General features: G+C 48.3%; 1 protein-coding gene across 2 annotated transcripts; it reads right to left on the minus strand.

The window, feature by feature from the left end:
• Positions 1-4,146: 4,146 nt before the first annotated feature.
• Positions 4,147-15,196, minus strand: CCKBR (cholecystokinin B receptor). Of its 2 annotated transcripts, none has more exons than XM_082340346.1 (5): positions 14,977-15,196; positions 6,297-6,548; positions 5,893-6,142; positions 5,413-5,585; positions 4,147-4,992 (listed from the first exon to the last, which is right to left on the minus strand). In XM_082340346.1, exons 1-5 carry the CDS (start codon positions 15,125-15,127, stop codon positions 4,694-4,696), a joined length of 1,125 nt encoding a protein of 374 aa, XP_082196472.1. In that variant the 5' UTR covers positions 15,128-15,196; the 3' UTR covers positions 4,147-4,693. The 2 variants fall into 2 exon arrangements, with proteins under 2 accessions (XP_082196472.1, XP_082196471.1); XM_082340345.1 differs by having other exon boundaries at positions 4,147-5,232.
• Positions 15,197-19,642: the final 4,446 nt, after the last annotated feature.

Consider the following 19,642-nt stretch of genomic DNA (forward strand, 5'->3'; position numbering starts at 1 on the left):
CGTTAGTGATTGATCTCAATCTCCAGGCCCTCTCCCCTCCTCCCCTCCTTGGAGGTCAGGGAGTGGGGCTGAAATTGACAACCCTCTAATCACTTGGTTGGTTCCTCTGACAAACCAGCTCCCCCATCCTTAGGTGACCTAGCGGTGGTCCAAAGGTCACCTCATTAATATAACAAAAGATACCTTTATGGCTCTCATCACTTAGGAAATTCCAAAGAGCTCTGTGCCAGGAACAGGACAAAGACTGAATGTATATTTCTTTCTTTTTTGTTTTTAAATCTTTATTGGAGTAGAGTTGCTTTACAATGTTGTGTTACTTTCTACTGTACGGCAAAGTGAATTAGCTATACATATACATATGTCTCCTCTTTTTTGGATTTCCTTCTCATTTAGTCACCAGCATTGAGGAGAGTTCCCTGTGCTATACAGTAGGTTCTCATAAATTATCCATTTTATACATGGTATCAATAGTGTATATATGTCAATCCTAATCTCCCAATTCATCCCACTACCCACACCCCCTTCCCCTTTGGTATCCATACATTTGTTCTCTAAGTCTGTGTCTCTATTTCTGCTTTGTAAATAAGATTGTCTATACCAGTTTTTTTCAGGTTCCACATATATGCGTTGATATATGATACTTGTTTTTCTCTTTTTGACTTACTTCACTCTGTATGACAGTCTCTTGGTCCATCCACATCTCTACAAATGGCACTATTCCATTCCTTTTTATGGCTGAGTAATATTCCATTGTATATATGTGCCACATCTTCTTTATCCATTCCTCTGTTGATAGACATTTAGGTTGCTTCCATATCCTGGCTATTGTAAATAGTGCTGCAATGAACAATGGGGTGCATGTGTCTTTTTGAATTATGGTTTTCTCTGGGTACATACCCAGTAGTGGGATTGCTGGGTCACATGGTAGTTCTATTTTTAGTTTTTTAAGGAACCTCCTTCCTGTTCTCCATAGCGGCTGTATCAATTTACATTCCCACCAACAGTGCAGGAGGGTTCCCTTTTCTCCACACCCTCTCCAGCATTTATTGTTTGTAGATTTTTGTGGTGATGGCCATTCTGACTGGTGTGAGGTGATATCTCATTGTAGTTTTGATTTGCATTTCTCTGATAATTAGTGATGCTGAGCATCTTTTCATGTGTTTGTTGGCCATCTGTATGTCCTCTTTGGAGAAATGTCTGTTTAGGTCTTGCACCTATTTTTTGATTGGGTTGTTTGTTTTTTTGATATTAAGCTGCATGAGCTGTTTGTATATTTTGGAGATTAATCCTTTGTCAGTTGCTTTTTTTGCAAATATTTTCTCCCCTTTTGAGGGTTGTTTTTCATCTTATTTATGGTTTCCTTTGCTGTGCAAACACTTTTAAGTTTAACTAGGTCCCATTTGGTTATTTTTGTTTTATTCTCATTACTCTAGGAGGTGGGTCAAAACAGATCTTCCTGCAATTTATGTCAAAGAATGTTCTGCCTATGTTTTCCTCTAAAAGTTTTATAGTGTCTGGCCTTTTTAGGCCTTTAATCCTTTGTGAGTTTATTTTTGTGTATGGTGTTAGGGAGTGTTCTAATTTCATTCTTTTACATGTAGCTGTCCAGTTTTCCCAGTACCACTTATAGAAGAGGCTGTCTTTGCTCCATTGTATATTCTGGCCTCCTTTGTCATAGATTAGGTGACCATAGGTGCATGGGTTTATCTCTGGACTTTCAATCCTGTTCCATTGATCTATATCTCTGTTTTTGTGCCAGTACCATATTGTCTTGATTACTGTAGCCCTGTAGTATAGTCTGAAGTCAAGGAGTCTGATTCCTCCAGCTCCATTTTTTCCCTCAAGACTGATTTTGCTTATTATGAATCACAACATCACAGAAGTTAACGTAATTATTCCCATTTTACAGGTGAGACTGAGAACTCACTAAGATAACTTGTGCAGAATCACACAACTTTTAAAAGGCAAGACCACTGGTACCCAGATCTTCAAGGCTTGAAGGAAGGCAAAACAGCATAATGGAAAGAAATAAAGCTTTGGAGGCAGATACCTGAGCTCAGTTCCTGCCTCCGTTCTAGCTGTAGTGCTTGTGTAACTTCCCTAAGCTTTCTCAGCTTCACTTTCCTCTTCTGTCAAATGAAATTGTTCTGGAGAAGAGTTTTGAGAATGAAATGAACTGGTATATACAAACTCCTGTCACACAGCACCAAGAAGCATTAGATTTCACCCCCACCCCCTCCATCACCCCACCTTCTAGGCCCAGGCTCAGTCATCTTCCCATGACATCATGCTGTTCCCTGCCCAGGATGGGAAATCAGGCAGGAATACAAATAAGTATGACAGAAGAGAGAAAGCAGTAAGTACTCTACAAGCAGACAAGCTTTGCGAGGATGACCAAGCAGGACTTCATGGAGACAGTGGTATTACATCTGGACCTGAAATGTTTTGTCAGATTTCAAGAGATGGTAAAAAGATGGGAGGATCCCAAGATTCCACATCTGGTAACTAGATAGGGAGTGGAGTGATGGATGTGTAAGTATTCTGTAGATGAAAGGGCTGCACAGTGTGTGAAATGGCGTTATTTAGGCCGTGCCTATGCACTAGGTTCTAGGCTAGCCCTGGGCCACTGTACTTGAGCTCATACTCCAGGCTGAGAGGCTGGACTGATCGCTCCCCCACTGAGCTCCCCACCTCCATCTGATGGTCAGCAGGAGCCCAGGCCCCAGCTGGAGGGGCTGACAGTGGGGCAGCCTCAACAAGGCGGTCTCTCCTTCAGAAGGGATAGTGGGGATGGGGGCTGGGGAATGCTGCAAGGGCAATGGGCAACCTTATTTCCACCCCCTGGAAAGCTGGCATGAGAGAAAAATGTCCAATATCTTACTTTCCACAACTCCGACCAGCTGGGATTCTATTTTTAACCAGTGCTGTCTTAGTGGACAGCTTGGAACGCCTTCGCCACCCTCTTCTTCCTTCCTCCTGCCTCTTGCAGCCCAGAGCCCTGTAGAAAGGATGGATGGGGGCAGCTTAGCATTGCTAAAGAGAAGACCACTCTAATTTCTCACTGCCCTTCACTCCATCCAGCCTTTGTCCAGCATAGTGGGGGGATTTTAGAGATATTATTGGCTGAGAAGCTAATGAGGCTTAAATTTCAGGGCTCCTCATTGCACAGGTCTCTTCCAAAGGCCCTGGTCAGTGTCCTAGCAATTTTGTATCTGTAATTTCATTTTTTAATTTTTTCTTAAAAAAGGGCACCCAGTTTTATAAGCTCCAGGCCCCACAGAACTTGGGTCTGCCCCTTGATGGGTATGGCGTCTCTCCAACCTCCAGCTCAGTGCCTACTTCAATAGGATTATTTCTGCCTTGGTCCAATTTATTGTATTACCTTGAGCAGCTTTCTGTCTTGCTCTGGGTCTCAGTTTCCCCATCTATTACAAGATGAAGTGTCAAGGAGCCCTCTCCCAGCATACCATGCCTCTGTTTATTTATGTATGTCCCCTTGGTCAGGTCATCTGTTCTTCCTGTTTGTCATTATGTGTGTGGAGGGCTGATGTTGCTGTCTCTGCCCCTCTCTGGGGCTGGATCAGTCTTATAGTCAAGAGGGAGGCTGGGCTCTGGGACTCCTATTCAGGTCCACGTCCCTGTCTCCCCACGCTACCTCTCCTCCTTGCTGCTGGCCAGTAAGGGTGTTTCCATGGGGAAGAGTGCATTAAAAAGGCCCTACTCTTTAATTAATTCTGTATGCCTGTCATGTTCTGACCCATGGTGTTTCAAATACACATGGAATAAACTGAGTCTTGTCATACACTGCTTCCTCTTTTCATTAAAATTTTAATAAGCATCTATTAATACAGTACCTTAACAATGGTACCACTTTAGGACAATGTGCTCAGGAATCATTATGGGTCATGGATGTCCCACTTCCCAGCCCCACCCCCATTCCCAGCTACTGCATACGACTGTGGTGTGAGGTGGGTCCAGGGTGACCGCTCGGAGAGAATTCACACAGCCTCATCTGGACTCAGACCATGGGCTTTTTGGCAGGGGGTCACGCACAAGAGTGAGCAGCAGGGGCGGGGGGACCTGACGGAGAGGACTCTACAAAGTCCTGCGCCTCCACGCGTGCCCCAAAAAAGTCCAAAAAGGAAATTAAGGGGGAAGCCAAGTCATTTATTATTTCTTGAAAAAGTTGGGTAAGGGAGGAGGGGCAGGCCTATAGTATTTAACTGGAAAGGAATGAAAGGACTTTTCAGTGCAAAACAGCTTGCTGGTCTGGGAAGTGTGAGATTAGGCAGGTTGGTGTTTGCAGCGCTGATTGGGGAAGGGCACGGTGAGGTCAAACTGGGGGCAGCCTGGAGCATCTCAGGAGTCATTCCTGTGCCAGGCTCCAGAGCCCTAAAAGATTCAATGCCATTACTATATGTGTGAGAGGCAAGTCAGCCCCTGTCAGAGTTTCCACAGTGTAGAGATAGTCCACAGCTAGGGACGCTGTGTCTGTATGTCCAAGGTCAGTGCCATGTCTCTGTGTACCAGGCTCAGTCTCACATCAAGTACCTTCTTTCCTGTGTGGGGTAAGCCACCTTTTCCTGTGCGTTGGGGTTAGTCAGTCTCTTGTGTCAGTTGGTCTGTGTCTCTTGTGCGTCTGGATGGGGCCAGTCCGTCTGTCCTGCCTCGGCTCCCACTCCCGCTCCACCCCTCAGCCAGGTCCCAGCGTGCTGATGGTGGTGTAGCTCAGCCTGGAGAGTGAGGCGATGGAGGGGGTGGGAGGATCCTCGTCCGGTAGAGGTCTGGGGCGAGCTCGCGGAGGCCGAGGACAGCAGCGGGCGCAGGTGTCAAGGCAGGCCTGGCGAAAGCGACGGTGCATGAAGCAGTAGACCAGGGGGTTGACACAGGCAGAGGCGTAGCTTAGCAAGTGGATGAAGGAGATGGGCGCACCCGAAAGGGCGCGATGTGCACCGGGGCCGTCGAAGGCGCGCCACGTGTTGGCGCTGTACACTGGCAACCAACACAGGAAAAAAAGCACAACGATCACCAGTAACATCCGCACCACGCGCTTCTTAGCTAACAGCTTGGCTTGGGCCGGCCGGGTGCCGGATCCTGGCCCAGGCGTGGGTCCGGTCAGCGCGGACAGCTCCAGTACAGGCCGGGAGCGCGGAAGCTGCACATAACAGCCATCGCCGTCCTCACCAGCCAGCCGGGTCTCCGATCCGCAACGCCCGTTCGGGTGGGCAGGACCTGAGCACAGGCAGTGGACGGTCAGAACAGAAGGCTGAGCTCTCCAAATCTCCAGCGGTCTCCCCCCAACCCGCCCCCCCCCCCATTTCCAGTCTCTCTTCCTACTCACACACCTTTCCGCCCCACCCACTTTATGTCCCGCCTCTTCCCAAAGTCCCGCCCCTCCTGGATTTCACCCACCTCGTCCGGTCCCACCAGGCAGTCCTCCTTGACTTCCGACCCGGCTCTGGCTCTCGCTGTCACTGTCACCGTCAAAGCGAAGCCCTAAGTAGAGCTCGCGGGAGATAAGCCCGTAGGCCACCGCCATAACCACCCCGGGCACGAAAAACAGCAGCAGGAGCAGCAGTACCGACCTAGAGACAGAGCACAGACCAATCACGCGGGTCTCCGTCCAGCTCTAATCACAGATGCAGGAAGACCCAAGGGTTGATGTTTCTAGGGCTGTGACCAGGCCCCAGAGGTGGAAGTAGGATTTGGGTATGCGGCCGGGAAGGGTTAGAGGCCTGGGGAGAAGCCCCGAATGGGAATCCCAGGGTGGTGGGAAAGGGAATTGTAGTGGTAATTGTTAGAGCAGCTGGAGGGAGATTCCGGGTAATGCTCGTGAGTATCTGATGGAGATGGAGAAGGGAATTCCCGGGACTGGGTTCTAGGGACCCTCACCAGGTTTGGCGAACTCGCGCACTGGGCCACCGATGCACGCATTGCAGCACACGCGGTCCCGCTGGCTGCACGGCAGTGTACACCGGGTAGGGCACCATGAGCAGCCCGGACAGCATCCACGTGGCTACGATCACTCGAGCCGCGTGTGAGCGCGTCTGCCACACACGCGCCTGCAGTGGTCGGCAGATGGCGCTGTACCGCTCCAGGGCGATGGCCACGAGGCTTAGCGTGGACACGCTCACAGACACGCCTAGCAAGGGAAGAGGAAGGGGTCACCTAGGAAACCTGTACGACACACTCACCAGTGTGACTTCCATACCCGCTGACGGAGAAAGACCCCCTACATCCGGCAAGGACTTTAGAAGGGGAGAGGGGCGAGGGAGGCAGGTCGGTTGTTCACCTACCCATGAAGTAGGAAACCGCCTTGCAGACGACTGTGCCAAAGATAAATGTGCCCATGAGATTGGGCAGGAGGGTGAAGGGCATGCAAGCCACGGCCAGCAGGAGGTCGCTGACTGCCAGTGAGAGCAGGAAGGCGTTGGTGACGGTCCTCAGACGGCGGCTGAGTCCCAGGACCACGATGATGAGCACATTTCCTCCGACACTCATCAGAAAGATCACAGCGTAGAGGGTGACCCTAATGGCCAGCTCCAATTCTGGGTAGGAAAAAGGGGAGGTCGCAGTAGGGGTCCTGGCCCCCACTCAGCCCAGCTCTCCAATTTCACTTATCCCCAGTCCTCCAACCCCCACTACCCAGCCAGATCCCCTGCTTTCCAAATCCCCGCCCCCGCCCCCAACCCCTAGGACCCACTCAGTAAATGGTGAACTTGAATCCTTTACCTTTCTAACCCCTGGAGGCCTAGTTAAAGTGGCCTAACTCTACCCTTCCTTAAGAAAGCCTGTCACTTCTCAAGCTTTGTTCCAAATCCTTCCTTCTCTTTGCAGCCAAACTTCTTGAAAAGATTATTTCCATCTTTTCATTCACCCCTCAAACTGTTACAATCCAGTGACCTGTTCCCCCATTACTGTTTGGACACTTCTCGAGGTAACTGAGCTTTAACTGCTAAATCCACAGGTCTCTTCTCAGCTTATTCTACTTGACCTCCCGGCAGCATTTGACCCAGTTGACCACCCACTATCTTTTGAAACGCAGGTCCGAACATGTCTTTATTGTCTTAAAAAACAACAATGACAACAAAACAAACAAACAAAAAGACCCTTCACCTACTCTCACCTGTCTGCAACCCTTTAGCTTGTCATCCAGATTCTCCCAGAACTGCCCTCTTCCTCCCCCCACTTCCTCCCTGCAATGCACCCAACTTAAGTCACCGGATGACTCAGTTTCTAGAAGGCATCATGTGCATTCATGATTCTCTCCTTTGCTCATGTCAGTTTCTCAGCCTAAAATGCTTTCGCTGCCCCCGCCCCCCGACTATTATTACCTCCCCCCCATTAATGACTTTCAATAACAAACTTGTTTTCTGTTATCTGGTAAATTTCTATTCACCATTGTCTTTCAAGACTCAGACAGACTGCCCCCTCCTCTGTTAGGCCTTTCTGGACACCTTATTTGGAGCTAATCTCCCCTTCCTCTGACCATGCATGTTCCCTACACATCTGTTAGAACCGTTTACTTTCTGCCTTATATTTTAATTATCTACAAACATTCATTCTCACTCCACAAGCATTTACAGAGGACTCCCTTTATACCAGGCCCTGGGGACAAAGAGGACATGGCAAATGCCCTGTGAGCTCTCATCTGAGAGCTCACAGTCTAGAGGGAAACTCAGATGTATAAACAGATAATTGTCACATGGTGTGATAAGGAGTGAGGTTGAGGAATACACAGAGTGCTCTGGGAGCTCACAGGAGGGACATGTAGTGTTGCTGGGCTAGACAAAGGGCTGACCCCATTCATTTTTGTCATTGCCTATTGGGAGAAGGATTCATCATTGGGCTTCCATATCACAGCCAAGCAAACCCAGACAAAATTGAATTGAATTAAATTAAACTGGACCCAGTCACCCATACCCATGGCCTCAGCATGAGGGAGACTGGAGCTTGGAGGGAGAGAGGGCAGGGACAGAGCCTGCCAAGTTGGGGGGAGGGAAGGGCCCAGAGCTGCAGGGCCCTTTTTCATAGCCCCATACATTGGCTGACTTCGGCCTGAGCTCCCAAATTAAACTGTTTTCTCATAACAATAGTTTGTACTTATTCAGAAGTTGTTGTAGACTTCGAGTAAGTGCTACTTACAAGAGATCCCCTAACTGAACTCAGCAGTGATATTACTTGTTCAGAGCACCCAGTAAGTTAGGAGCCGATTCAGAATAGAAGCCAGTCTCTAGATCTCTAAAATGCTTTGCCTTCTACCGCTTCCTCCCTTCTCTGTCATTCATGATGCTGTCCCCCTCTATACTCTACCATGGCATTTCTCACTGTATTATTCTGTTCATTTTCTATCTCCACCACTAGACTATGATCTCTTGAGCACAAGGGCAATGCCCATCACGTTCTCCAGCATGTCCCTAGCATTTGGCATAATGTCCCCTGCACAGGAGCTGTTAACACCTGCTTGCTGATGAATCTTAAATGGATCTTGGTCACTCTCCACATAAATGCACCTGCTCTGTCCCTCCTCATCCATCTTTCACCTCTGTGCTTCTAAAGCTCCAGCATGCACTCTCCTTGCTGCCTCTGTCTCTTTAGAGACCCATGTTGGAGGATTTTGTTGGTGGAAGGGAGGGGGCAAATGACAGGCTGTGATTTTGGATGTGTTACTTTTACTATTATATACAAACCACCTGTGTCTCATGTAGAAGCTGGGCCCCTCTCTGCAGGGAAGGCTTATGGCAGGTTTATGTGTGACAATTTGAGGTGTATGTGTGTGTGTGTGTGTGCGTGTGTGTGTGTAGGGGGAAATAAAGAACTTTGGGGGGGGATCTCTGTCAGAGAGGTCCTTGGACCCAGAAAAATAGAGCAGGTGGTCTATCTTGCACTCTATGTCTCCTCCCAGTCCGTTGCCCCTCTCCGCCTCTCTCCCCCTACCCCTTAATGTCTCTAGTTCTATCTTCTCTATCACTTCCTCCTCTGTCCGCTGAATGTTTCTCTTCAACTAGTTTGTGTGTGTTTTTTTTTTTTTTTGGCCGTGCCGCGGGGCTTGAAGGATCTTAGTTCCCGACCAGGGATCAAACCCGGGCCCTGGCAGTGATGGCACTGAGTCCTAACCATTGGACCACCAGGAAGTCCCTCTCTTCAACTAGTTCTTGATTCAACAAACACACCTCAAGTTTGTATGGCATTCTAAACTGTGAAAAGCACATTTCTCATTCATTCATCTGGCTAATGGATCCCGTGTGTATCCCTGAACTTGGCTAATTGTGGTGCAGGTGAAAGATGGGGCTAGGCCCTCTATTATGAAGTTCCCAATCTGTGTGGGGACCTCTGAAAACTAGAGGACAAAGTCCCAGTAAAAATGACCAACAACTGTACAATGCTTTGCTGTTTAACTGGGCACTTCCAGCTGTTACTTTATTTCCAGCCATCACCATCTCTCTAAGTCTTTGCTGTTGAACAGTTAGGAGATGTGAAAAGGCTAAGTAAAAGCAATCTTAGAGCTAGGGATCTTGGGAAAGGCAGGGAAGGATAAATAGGTGGAGCACAGGGGACCTTTAGGGCAGTGAGACTATTCTATATGGTACTGTAATGGTGCATAACTGTCATTATACATTTCTGAAAACCCATAGAACATACAACACAAAGAGTGAACCCTAATGTAAACTATGGAACTTAGTTAATAATGTATCAGTGTTGGCTCATCAATTATAACAAATGTACTACACTAATGCAGGATGTTAAGAACAGGGGAAACTCTGTGTGTGTGTGTGTGTGTGTATGCATCCATGTATGTTTGTGTGGTGGCATATGAATGACCACAGTGGCTTCAGGGGTGGCAGAATGGGAGATGCACCTCCTGGGGTACAGCCACTAGTGCCTTGACAGTCTATCTGTGGGCTTCATTCTGCTGGGGATGAGAGGAGAGCAGAAATCAGACCAGGGGACTCAGAAGACTGGGACAGTTCAGTTCTGCTTCTGGGGTCTAGAGGATCTGCATTTCTTCTGTCCAGATGATGGCAGAGAGGTGTGGGTAGAAAAATCCAGATGACGTGACATGAAACAAAAACAGGCTTTTCTAAGAAAGGATTCCACAGAACACTGAAGCTGCTGATGCTTTAAATCCTGCCATTCACGGTGTGTTGGATCTGGTCACCCATCACTCAGGCATCAAAGTAGTACTCATGCCTCTGTGGTGAGCATGGATAGCATCGAGCTGATTGTAGGTAACAGCTGGGTGATGGGGACATCCACATGTTAATGGATTCTAACTGAGGGGGCAGAAATAATATGCAGGGTGTGTATGTAGGTAAGATCAGAGTGAGCATTGGGTAATACTTTAGTCTTGGAGCTGATATCTGGGTGGGTGAGAGTAACACATATTCCTGTAGGCAATATCTGGAGAAGGGTAACAGCTACGTGTCTATAGGTAATATCTGATTGAGTGTGTGTTGCCTGTAAATTTAGGTAATATCTGAGTAAGTGTTGTAACATTTGAATGAGCCAGGGTCTGCAGATAACATCTCATTTTGTAAGTAACATCTCCAGGAAGCATGGGTTACATTCAGAGGTCTGTATGTGAATGGGGGAGTATCCAGCTGATGGTGATCATAGCTGACTGAGCAGAAGTAATATGCAAGTATATGTGGGCAATACTTAAGTGAGTGTGAATATGAGATATTAACAGATTAAGATGTTAATCTTATTGAGTAAAATAACTGAGCGCCTGAGGGAACATAGGTAGTATTTGAGTCTTTGCGGGTAATATCTGAATATGTAAGAGTAATATCTATGACTTTATGGGTAATATCTGGAGGAGGGTTACTTAAGTGAGCATGGGTAATATTTGATTGTACGTGGATAATAATAAAACAAAAGCGAGTGTGTTTAATGGATGAGTAATATCTGAATGACAGCGGGCAATATTAAAGTGAGTGTGGGTGACATCTGCTTTTCTGTGGGTAGCGTCTGAGTGAACATGGGTAACATTCAAGTCTATGTGGATTATATCAGAATAATGTGAGTAACATCCATATGTCTATCAGTAACACTGGAGTGAGCCTGGGTAAGATGCGTCTTTCGGGGTAACAGCTGAGCGAGTGTGGCTAACAGAGTCTCTGTGGGTAGCTTCTGACTGCCAGCTGTCACATCCAAATGTGTGTGGGCAGCGACGTCTAGATGACTTGTGCTCTGAATCACTTCACATTCTGCTTTCTCAAGGTCCCTTACTCTATTAGCTAGCCCTGCTATCTTCTGCACTTCAACCTTCCTCTCTTGGCCCAATCCCCATCAACATTTTTAAAATGGCCTTATCTCTACAACACATACACACTCAAAAGACAAACCATGCATGAGAGTGCGCTCACACACACACACACACCCTTCCTCAATCCCATGTTATCCTCCTCAGCCCCATGTTATTTCTAGCACTATCCTGTTTTCTCTTTGTCTCTCTCTCTCTCCCTACCAAACTTCTGGCAAGTTTTATCTGCACACCTTGGTTCACTTCTTATAACCCCTCCCCCGTGGCCCAAACTTCTACCAACTGTGGCCACCCCCTAACACCCACAGCTTCTCCTAAGACTTCCTTGTTATTGAATCGGAAGGATGCTGCTATGACCTTATCTGACTTATATGGGCAGTATTTGACATCACTTCTCCCACGCTGCTTGAAACTTTCTTTTTTCCTTGCCTTCTTGTCTCTCTGATGGTCTCATCTAGATCTACTTCATGGACTCTCCTTCCTCTGCTTGGCTTTTAAAAATTGGTCTTCCCATACAGATGGCCAAGAGACACATGAAAATATGCTCAACATCACTAATTATCAGAGAAATGCAAATCAAAACTACAATGAGGTATCACCTCACACCGATTAGAATGGGCATCATCAGAGAATCTACAAACAACAAATTCTGGAGAGGGTGTGGAGAAAAGGGAACCCTCTTGCACTGTTGGTGGGAATGTAAATTGATACAGCCACTATGGAGAACAGTATAGAGGTTCCTTAAAAAACTAAAAATAGAACTAACCATATGACCCAGCAATCCCACTCCTGGGCATATACCCAGAGAAAACCATAATTCAAAAAGACACAAGCACCTCAATGTTCATTGCAGCACTATTTACAATAGTCAGGACATGGAAGCAACCTAAATGCCCATCGACAGACAAATGGATAAAGAACATGTGGTATATATATATAATGGAATATTACTCAACCATAAAAAGGAACAAAATTAGGTCATTTGTAGAGACGTGGATGGACATAGAGACTGTCATACAGAGTGAAGTAAGTCAGAAAGAGAAAAACAAGTATCATATATCAACGTGGAATCTAGAAAAATGGTACAGATGAACCAGTTTGCAAGGCAGAAATAGAGACACAGATGTAGAGAACAAATGTATGGACACGAAAGGGGGAAAGCGGGGCGGGTGGTGGTGGGATGAACTGGGAGATTGGGATTGACATATATATGCTAATATGTATAAAATAGATAACTAATAAGAACCTGCTGTATAAAAATAAATAGATAAATAAAATTTTTTTAAAAATTGGCCTTCCTCAGGGTCCTGTCTCAGGACCTCTTTCTTTTTTTTTTCTCCATCTGACACAATCTCTGTATGATTTCATCTATTCTCATGGCTTCCGTTACCACCTTTAGACAAACACCTTTCAAATTTGTATTTCTAACTCATACCTCTCCCCTATGTTCCAGACCCTTGGATTCAACAGCTTACTGGGTAACTCCACCTGGATATTTTACCAGCATTTAAACTCAGTGGGCTCCAAATTGAATGTATAATCTCCTTCAAACCTGTTTCTGTTCCTTTGTTATCCTTCTCATTATACAGCACCAACATCCATCCAATTGTCTAAGCCAGAAACCTAGGTGTCATCCCTTGACCTCTTCCTCCCTCTCTGTTTCCAATAAATCATCAAGTTCTGTTGATTTCACTTTCAGAAGTGCCTGTCAAATCCACCCAGTTCTCTCCATCCCCATTGCCAGTAGCTTAGTCTACGCCAGCATCATCTTTCATCAGGACCAATGTAATATAATAGCCTTCTAAAGGACGCTCCTCTCTCCATTGGATTGTCCTCCAATCCATCCTCTTTAATACAGAGCTAATCCTGGCAGTACTACTGAAACTTTCAGTAGTTCCCATTACCCGCAGGATAAAATCCATACTCCTTAGACAAGGTCCATAAGGCTCTCTGGAAACCCTTTAGGCTGGTCTTCATCTTGAGTGTTCATTATTCCTCTCTTATGGTACACATCTCAGGCACACAGAAACTATGACACACTGAACGAAAGGGCCATGGACTTAAACTCTGGCTGTTTACACATACTGTTCCTCTGCTTGAGATGCTTTTTGCTTTTTCTGCCCCTTCACTTGGCTGGCTTTCCCTCAGCTTTTTAATTTTTATTTCAATTTAGCCTTCACCTCCTCAGGAGGCCAACTCTGATTCCCAAGCCTAGGCTAGGCTAGATAGAGGTGCTCCGCTTCTGTGTTCCCACATCCCTCTCAAGGCACTTCCCACTCTGTACGGCAATTCTCTGCTTACTTGTCCTTCTCCCCCACTGAACTGTGAGCTCCATGAAGTAGGAGCTGTGTCAGTTTTGTGCTACTCCTGTCCTTAGTGCTTAGCACAATCTCTGGCTCCATAAATATTTGTTGAGTGAAAGAATCTGGGTGTAACAACGAAAGAGTGCGTGACAACTGGTCCGAGAATGCATGTAATATTTTATGGGGGTAAATAAATACTTGAATTGCAATTTATTCCCATTTTCCCTTCTAGAGCTTGGAATAATTTCCTTCTGCTTAACACTGTTCCCTCTCCTGGAATCCCTCTTCTTCCTTTTCTGCCTAATGAACTCCAACTTCAAGGTTCCCTCTGTGAAGTTTTCAGACCCTATCTCCTTTGGGTGCCCAGAGTTTGGTCCCTCTTGTGGGAATTCCAATGCTGACTGTGATTTTCCCATTGGTTTTTGTCTCCCGCTTGCACTGGAGATGACAGTGCAGACTGGGTCTAGTTCAGCCCTGTATACCCGGCACCTAGCCCAGAGACTATATAATAGCAGGTGTCCAGTAACCATCTAAGGAAAGAAAAGGTATAGGAAGGGGAAAAATAAGACTTGAGCTGGGTCATTGAGAAAATGTGGATGTTGGCTGATGGGAGGAATGAAAGTCACTTTGGGGACTGGGTGAGTGGAAGCAGCCTGGTGGTGAGGGGGGAAAGGTGGCACAAAGGGATGGGATGATGAGTTGGGCAGCCAGGCTCTAGGAGGCTGAAACCTAAGGAGAGGCAGGTTGGAGAAGGGGCTTGGAAGGGACCTGGAGACATTACTTGGAGACAGCGAAAGAGAGAGGGTATAGACCCTTGAGAAAAACTCCAACTTGGGAGGCAAGGGGATCTGAGGAAATGGACACAGGCAGCTCTAGAGAGCAGCCGCTCAGTCCAATGTCCAGCCTAATTCAGGTTAGAGGATCTCTTTTGGGAAGGCAGGGGGTTGGGTGGGGGACACAGGAGATTATAACGCTAACTTCCCATTCAGGTCTTCCAGAGTGCCCCTCCCCCAACCAGCCCCCTTCTTTCCCCCAATCTTGCTTTCCTTCCCCATTGTGGCTCCGTGAACTGGCTGCAAAAGGAAAGGAGAGACCTGGGAGGGTTGGCCAGAGGAGGGCCTTGTCTTCCCACCGTCTCTGTCTAGGAGGGGGCTGTGTGTTGGGGGTGACCAGGAGCTCTGGGGGTGGTCAGGGGACCAGGGTGTGAAGGGGCTCTGACCAGGTAGTGTGAAGCTGCAATGGAGTTTTATGGGCTGTGGGGGACAAACGTGTCAGGGGAGCTGTTTGGGGACAGACGGAGTACTATGAAGGGACAGCGTGGGCGTTTGGGGAAGCAGTGGGGGGCCTCTGAGTGTTGCGGGGTGCAGTGAGAAGGAGCTCGTGGACGGGGCTCAGGGAGGCACCCACCTCGTGTCCCGGCTCCGCGGATGCGCGGGGGCTCACAGCTGAGGTTGCCAGTGCCGCTGCCGTTGAGGAGGGGGCCCCCCGGGCGGCACAGGGAAGCCGCCGGCCCGGGTCCGTATCCCGGCACGCTCCGGTTCGGCTTCAGCAGCTCCATGGCCCCGGCCCATCCGCCGCCTCCCTGCGCTCAGCCGGGCCGGCTCCCGCAGCGGCTCCACCTGCTCCAGCGGAGATTCCGGCTGAGGCTCCCGCCCCGCCTGGTTCCCGCCCCCACCCCCGGCCCCCGCCCCTCCGCCCCTCCGCCCCTCCGCCCCTCCTCTCCTCCTCTCCTCCTCTCCTCGCCCCGCCTCGGCTCGCCTCCCTCCCAGGCTCGGGTCCGCCTCTGTCCTGCCAGGTGACTCTCCGCCCCCCTCTCCTGCTCCGGACTTACTCGTCCTCCCACCCCCGACCCCCGTGACTGTCCTCGCCCCCTCCCTAGATCTCTCTGGTCTTCTCTTAGAGATTTCCTTCCCGCCCACTCCCCTTCGCCAGCGTCCCGGTTCCGGAGAATTCTCGGGAGCGTGTGTGTGTGTGTGTGTGTGTGTGTGTGTGTGTGTGTGTGTGTGTGTGTTGGCGAGGGTTGGGGAGAGGTTAGGAGTGGATGGAGAGGTTGTGAGGAGGGAGGTTGGGCAAGGAGGGAGCGTAAGAGGGACGGGGTAGAGCCCGGCTGCCGCGGGGTCTAGCGTCTTCCCCTGGTGGGTCGGGGAACGTGGAGGTGGCAGCCGAGACGGGGCCGCATGCTGGGATCCGTCGCTGCAGCGCAGATGCCGTAGCCCGCGCGGAGCGCCACGGGTTCCCTACTTTGCCGCAGTGGCCTCAGTGACCGCGACACCATCGCTGGTAGTTCCCTGCAGCTCCTCGCCTCGGGGCTGGGGTAGTTCCCGCATCCTCGCCTCTTACCTCAGGCCCAGCACCCACGCTTCCACCCGAAGCGCTCAAGGAACCCTCCTCAGCGGGCAAGGATGGGGAAGGGGCAGCGTTTCCCCCCGGGGAACCCTGGCAGGGGAAAAGGGCTGCCTGGACGAAGAGTGACTTGGGGGTTGAGGGGCGGCCGGGGTAGCGGTGAGAACTGCCTGGGATAAACAGGAGTGGGTATGGTTCTGTTCCCAGACCAGCACGGCATAACCCGGGAGGAGGCGGCTGGCTTTCTCTGCGGTCTCCAGGCAGCGCCCACCATCACTCGACACACTGACGCTCCCTGTTTGTTCTCAGCGCAGGTGGAGCAGCCTGTGTAGGGCGTCAGGTTCCCACGGGAGGGGGCTGGAAGGGGGCTGGAGCACCCGCGTGCAGCGGGAACAAAACTGAAGGGGGCATGCGCAGGCCTGCGCTGGGTTCCTTGGGCAGGACTTGCCTCCTCTAATGGTTCAGCCCTGCTTGATGTCATTCTTCTCCATTCCAAAGAAACTCTGATATGACCTGGAATTCCATTCTCTGGCCTCCAGCAGTAGCTGTCAGAGGTGGGAGTTATCGGTCAAAGAGAACATTAGACTGGGGATGAGGTCTGAGTTTATGGGGAATTCAGAGACTCTTAGCCGATCGGTCTTTTGGAGAGAACCTGGTCCAGCTAGCACTGAGTTTATAAGGGATGAGACATTGAAGGAGGATTTAAGCCTGAGGTCAGTGGGAATGTTGTCAACCGCCCCCCTCCCCCCTTCTCCTGGCACTACCTGCCTTCCCCACCATAGCAGCCTGATTTGCTGTTTGTTCAGCTCCAGCACAGGTGAGGCCTCAGATAACCTGCTGGACTTTTCCCACACTGGATGAGGGTAAGGTGTGGGAGCAGGGAAGCAAAGGAAATGTAGGGAAAAGGGGAGTGGAAATAGGAGAAGTAGACGGGCATTCACTTATTCAGCAAAGTATGTGCCAGGTATAGGGCTGTACACTAGCTGTCCGATACAGTCTGTGCCTGAGTAGCTCCCAAGCGAGTGGGGGAAAATGACAGGTAAGCCAATGATGACAACATACGGTCATAAGTGCATCCATCAAGATGCACAAATCGGAAATTTACAAATCATCCTGAATGCCTTACTCCCTTATGCTCCTGCACCCCTGTGGTGGAGGCTGTGACGAAAAGCCCAGACTCCTGCCGAAAAATGAAGGATTTACTCTCTTTCTTCACTGAGAATGCTGCTGGAAGATAGCCCACAACTGTCAGCCCCTTTGGGAGTTGCCTAAGCTGAAGAAAGCTGGCTCATTTAAGGTCATGTTCCCTTTCTGGGACATCCTGCATACAATGACTGATCAGCAGAGAGGTATAAAGGTTCAGCTCCCTCACCCCGACAGAGGACAACTCTGAAACGTGTTCACAGCTCCTTGTGGGGTTGACTGAGGTCGTTGTTGGGCTGCTCAGCTTCTCCCTTTGCCCCATCCCACTTTCATCCTCTCTCTTACACAGGTGTTGACTCTGAGAGCACTCCTTAGTAAACATCCTCCACAGTAATCTCTGTCTTAGAGTCTGCTTCCTGGGGAACATAACAGCCTCCCTCCCATGTTCAATCCATCATGAAGTGCTGTTGATTTTAGCTACTGAGTGTTCCTTGAATCAGCCTGCTTGTATCTCCACTGACGTTGCCCCACTGTTTCTTGTACTCCTCTCCCAGCCTCCTAAGTGGTCCACGTTTTACTGATGCCTCCTTACATCCACCCTCCACCTTATAGCCAGAGTGATATGTTTAGAAAACAAATCTGATTATGCCACTCTTTTGACCTTTGCTTTGGGGATAGAGAAAGCTTTGTAACAGAGTCTATGAAGCCTGCATGTCCTGACTCCTACTGATCTCTCTAACCACCTTGTTTTGAGTCACTGTTGTTCTTGTTCTCTCCACTGAAGACACTGGCCTTCCTTTAGTCCAGTTTTTGGATGTATGTCCTCTAGTTACATGGTTTCTGTGCATTCTCTCTGGAAGTTTTCCTTCCTTATTTAATTAACTCCTACTCATCCTTCTGATCTCAGCTCAAGGTCTCAGCATTTCTCAGGGGTGTTTCTCCTGGCTTTCCCTCCTGGGTAGGCAGAATCACAAGATAATCCCTAATGATTCTCACTCTTGTATGATCTCCTTCCCTCAGGTGTGGGTGGAACCTGTGAATGTGATGAGACTCTACTCCTAAGATTATGGTACATGGCAAAAGGGATTTTGTGGATGTAATTAATGATGCTAATCAGTTGACCTCAAGATAGAGAGATTATCCATCTAGTCCTAACTAAATAATATGAATCCTTTAAAAGCCACGAATTTTCTCTGGTTGGCAGCAGAAGGGGAAGTCAAAGAGATTTGAGGAACAAGATTTGATACACTGTAGCTGGCTTGAAGATGGAGGGGGCCATGAGGCAAGGAATGGGGGTGGCTGTGGTTGGCTTGAGGATGGAGGAGGGCATAGAACAAGTACCTGAGAGTGGCCTCTAGCTGAGAGCCATCTCTGGCTGACAGCCAGCAAGAAACTAGGGACCACAGTCCTACAACCACAGGAATTGGATCCTCCTAATGCCAAGAATGAGCCTGAAAGCAGATTTTCCCCCAGAGCTTCCAGAAGAGAACTTAGTCTGGCTGGCATCCTGACTTCTGCTTGGTGATATCCTCCCTGAGCAAAGAACCCAGCCATACTGCCTGTGAGCTAATAAATGGATGTTTTTAAGCTACCAAATTCATGATAATTTGTTACCATAGCAATAGAAAATAACACACCTCTCATCTCAGGAGGTAGCAAATGCAGACCCTTGCAAGCCGTGCAAGGAAGAAGTGAGGGCATTGGAAATTTGTTAAAATTTAGAAAGACTTGGAAATATTGTAGTGGCAGCTGGTGTGGAGAGCAACTTAAGGAACGGGACCAACTGGGAACTGCATAGGAACTGTTTGATAATCACCTACTAGGTTCCTAGCATATTATCTTTAATCCTCACAAAGAACTACAAATTTGGGCACAATATTATTGATCACTATTTTAAATAAACAAACTGGCTCAGAGAGAGTATTAGTAACTTGCCCAAAGCCACAAAGCTACTAGTTGAAAAAAGCCACAATTCAAAGCCAGGGATTTGGGAAGTCAGAATTCAGGTGCTCCTAGTACGCTGCTTCCCAGTATAAGTTTTATTGTTTCTCTGGTCACCTTCTTTTTCTCATTTTACAAAATATTTTTTTCAAATTTTCTTGACTTACAAAATCTCTTATTTCATCTCTTACCCTGATGACAGCCCATATGTACAAGCACACACACACACACACACACACATACCATCCTTCAGTCACAACAAGTTAACACGGCCTCCCACTTCATAGAGAAAATAGTAGCTATCAGACAGCAGCTCCCACCAGGGAATCTGGTCCATTTTGGATAAGTAAAGTTTCAGATGCCTATTAGGCATCTAAGCAGGAATTCCAGTAGGAAGCTGAATAAGCAGGTTGTATAGGAAGTAAAATAAACCATAGAATTAATGAGAGTATGTTGAATAAGGAGAAATGAGGAACCAGGTCAGAAGTCTGGAAAAGACCATTATTTAAAGGCTGGATAGAGAAAGACCAGTCTGCAAAAGAGACCAAGAAGGAGCATATAGAGGGGTGAAAGGAGAACAAGGGGAGCAAGGCATCATGAAAGCAAAAAGAGACATGCTGAATGGAATCGAATACTGCTCCTGGAC

This window comes from Balaenoptera borealis, assembly GCF_965194805.1.
Source record: "Balaenoptera borealis genome assembly, chromosome: 11".
Classification (NCBI taxonomy): Eukaryota; Metazoa; Chordata; class Mammalia; order Artiodactyla; family Balaenopteridae; genus Balaenoptera; species Balaenoptera borealis.

Bases quoted from the DNA above. Each gene is read 5' to 3' on its own strand.
- CCKBR (XM_082340345.1), bottom strand. From the start codon at position 15,127: ATGGAGCTGCTGAAGCCGAACCGGAGCGTGCCGGGATACGGACCCGGG. The intron at 6,549-14,976 runs GTGGGTGCCTCC...TTTCCTACCCAG, and splicing joins CCGCGGAGCCGGGACACGAG to AATTGGAGCTGGCCATTAGG. The intron at 5,233-5,412 runs GTGGGTGAAATC...GCCTGTGCTCAG, and splicing joins GCCTGGTGGGACCGGACGAG to GTCCTGCCCACCCGAACGGG.